The 2,813-nt window shown below is 36.2% G+C and overlaps 1 protein-coding gene across 1 annotated transcript in view; it reads left to right on the plus strand.

Moving 5' to 3' along the window:
• gla (galactosidase alpha) overlaps positions 1-2,813 on the plus strand; it is a 10,029-nt gene that overhangs the window by 3,950 nt on the left and 3,266 nt on the right. Inside the window, exon 2 of the mRNA XM_015388390.1 lies at positions 843-1,017. Within this exon, the coding sequence (XP_015243876.1) occupies positions 843-1,017 (175 nt within the window). The remainder of the gene's footprint in view (positions 1-842; positions 1,018-2,813) is intronic.

Here is a 2,813-nt window from a genome sequence, read left to right on the forward strand (position 1 = left end):
TAACCACAGATAAAGCCAGTCAGACTTTTCCTGATCAATACAGATCTTCTTTGAGGTTTTAGAAACTGTCCTATTCAGGGATGGTATTTTTCACAAAGACTGTAACATGCAATAGAAAAAGGGATGTGCTGCCGGTTGTTACTCAGTGAGAAGAAGTGAGAATAAAGGCATCTGTACTCCTTTTATTTCTTGTAGATGTTTTATATCCCATCTGAAGCGCCTCTTCGGTTCTGAATAAGGTTGGAAGGAATAGCAATATATGCTTTAATTGGAACAATCGGTCTAATTAAACTTGCTGTGAAACGTACTAAAGAAGACTCAGGCTGTACCCTTCTTCAGCCCACTGTGGCTTTTGAACATGTAATTTTTACCTGATTTTTAAAAACCTATCAACATTATTTGTACAAAAGATTTAAAAATGTTATCTTATTAATATTTATGTAAATAAAAATAAAAAAACATGAAAGTCTGTTTTATTCTGACAAAATGTGAAATGGTTCAAGAAGTATTAATATTTTGTTGACATCTTTCTTTTTTATAGCCAGGGAAAATGTTTGCTTTTGCTGAAAGTAGACTGTGAGGTTTTGCCCTCTTTTCATTACTAATGCATCCCTCATACTCCAACCAGGGCTCTTCTTTTATTCAGGCAACAAAGGCATAAAAGTCAGTGTCCTGGCTGAATCTCTATATCTTCATTTCCTGACTATTTTGAAATGTATTTTTTACAATGCAGTGTTTAGGCACACATGTCTTTTTTTAGCCATGTTTTAAGCTTAGATTTGCCTCTTGGTGCCTGCATGTTAGCTGACTGCCCTACTTGTTTCCTCCTGTTGCCTTGGCAGCGAACGTCTGTACATGCAGATGGCAGACATGATGGTGAAGGAGGGTTGGAAAGAGGCTGGTTATGAGTATGTTTGCATCGACGACTGTTGGCCGTCCCACCAGCGGGATGACCATGGCCGCCTGCAGGCAGACCCCAAAAGATTCCCCGGAGGGATCAAGAAATTGGCCGATTATGTGAGTAGCAGCAATAAAAAGAAATGTGTTGCTTTATAGAATTTTAAAAAAGGACATTTTCCAGGTATGGAAGGCAGAATGACCACCATGCAACATATGTTTGTGTTTTTAAGCAGTGTTTATGTGTTATATAAATTGAAAATCTGGAGAAATTGGTAATATGTTAGTATTAAACCAACCTGAGTAGATACTTTGCCACGTTTTTGAGACAANGTTTATGTGTTATATAAATTGAAAATCTGGAGAAATTGGTAATATGTTAGTATTAAACCAACCTGAGTAGATACTTTGCCACGTTTTTGAGACAATATTTTTATCATCCCATATTTGATATTTTTGCCCATTTTTTTAGAGTAAAATAATTGAAGCTCAGTCAGACTGGATAGAGACCATCAGGAAATGTTGCTTTTTTAAATGCCCTGTCTAATCTTAATTGGACATATGTAACCCACGTTACCACCATGGCCCACCCACCTGCCCTTTAAGCCGTCCCTTTAAATTCCGGTACCCTCATGTGTATTTCCGGTTTTTCCCACTGTGCTGCTGCTCACTGTTGGTTGTGGCGTCGGTTGTTAATAAAACAATCAGAATCTCCAACTCAACTCATCACTGAACAAAAAACTAGAACTCGAGGATCTGCGGCTGGGCTTTGTTGACGCCTGGTACACCATTCTGATGAGAACAAGTTGACGTTACATCCACCTTCTCAGACAATCTGTTACGCGACGGTCAGGGTTTTTTTTCCCCCTTCATCGACTTGCTTGATGACGGAGGATGGCGAGCTACCCACACACCATCTGGTGGTAGGAAAAAAGACACTTTTCACACAGGAAAACCACACGACACTTTTCACGCAGGAAAACCAAACAATACTTTCCATACAGGAAACAAAATAAGCTCTAAGGGAGTATTCAAAGGAAAAGAACAGTTCTCCCGTTGCTCTTGGACCTCTTTTGAACTACATTTGTTTTGTGAAGTATTATTGAGTATTATTTCTTTATTGGGTTGTTTTTCCCCCTTTTCTTGGTTCTTTTGAACAATTTATTTTTTTGTTTCGTTTTTGCTGTTATTGTTATTATTTTTATTATTATTATTATTATTAGTAGTAGTAGTAGTATTATTATTATTTCTACTGCAATAAATGGTAATGTAAGCAAAGCTTTTTGCATCGGTTGCCTCAATTATCCACCCAATCATGACTCCATGCCGTTCCTACTTCTGATTCCACGTGGTTAACATTAAACCTTGCAGTCAGACCTGCGCATTTAATAAGAGCGTTACACATAGATTTAGCCTATATATGACATTTTATTCANACATAGATTTAGCCTATATATGACATTTTATTCAGCTGTTCTGATATAAATTCTAGAGAATTATAAACTTCTCACTGGATTAAAACTTTGTTTAATCATCTTTGAATAAAATGACTAACACCTTTCATTTTTTTCATCATTGCCCAAGTTTCACAGTCACTTTCAATGTCTGCTTGAGCTTATGACACTAAAATAACAGAAAAAAAGTGTGCCTTAAAATATTTTTCTTTTCAGTAATTTTACACCAATCATAAACATTTTCAAAGTAAATTAAATAGAAAAAAAAAATTATTGCAAAATATAACAGATTATATTGCTAAATAGAGTTAAAGTAATTTGTCCAACTGGTCCATGTTGAGTGCGGTACACACCATGTCACCAAACAGCACAATATAACACACCCATAACTCCTTATGTAGGCCCACTGACTGATCATAGATAGATTGATAGATAGATAGATAGATAGATAGATAGATAGAT

Source organism: Cyprinodon variegatus, unplaced genomic scaffold (genome assembly GCF_000732505.1).
Source record: "Cyprinodon variegatus isolate N-32 unplaced genomic scaffold, C_variegatus-1.0 Scaffold19, whole genome shotgun sequence".
Taxonomy (NCBI): domain Eukaryota; kingdom Metazoa; phylum Chordata; class Actinopteri; order Cyprinodontiformes; family Cyprinodontidae; genus Cyprinodon; species Cyprinodon variegatus.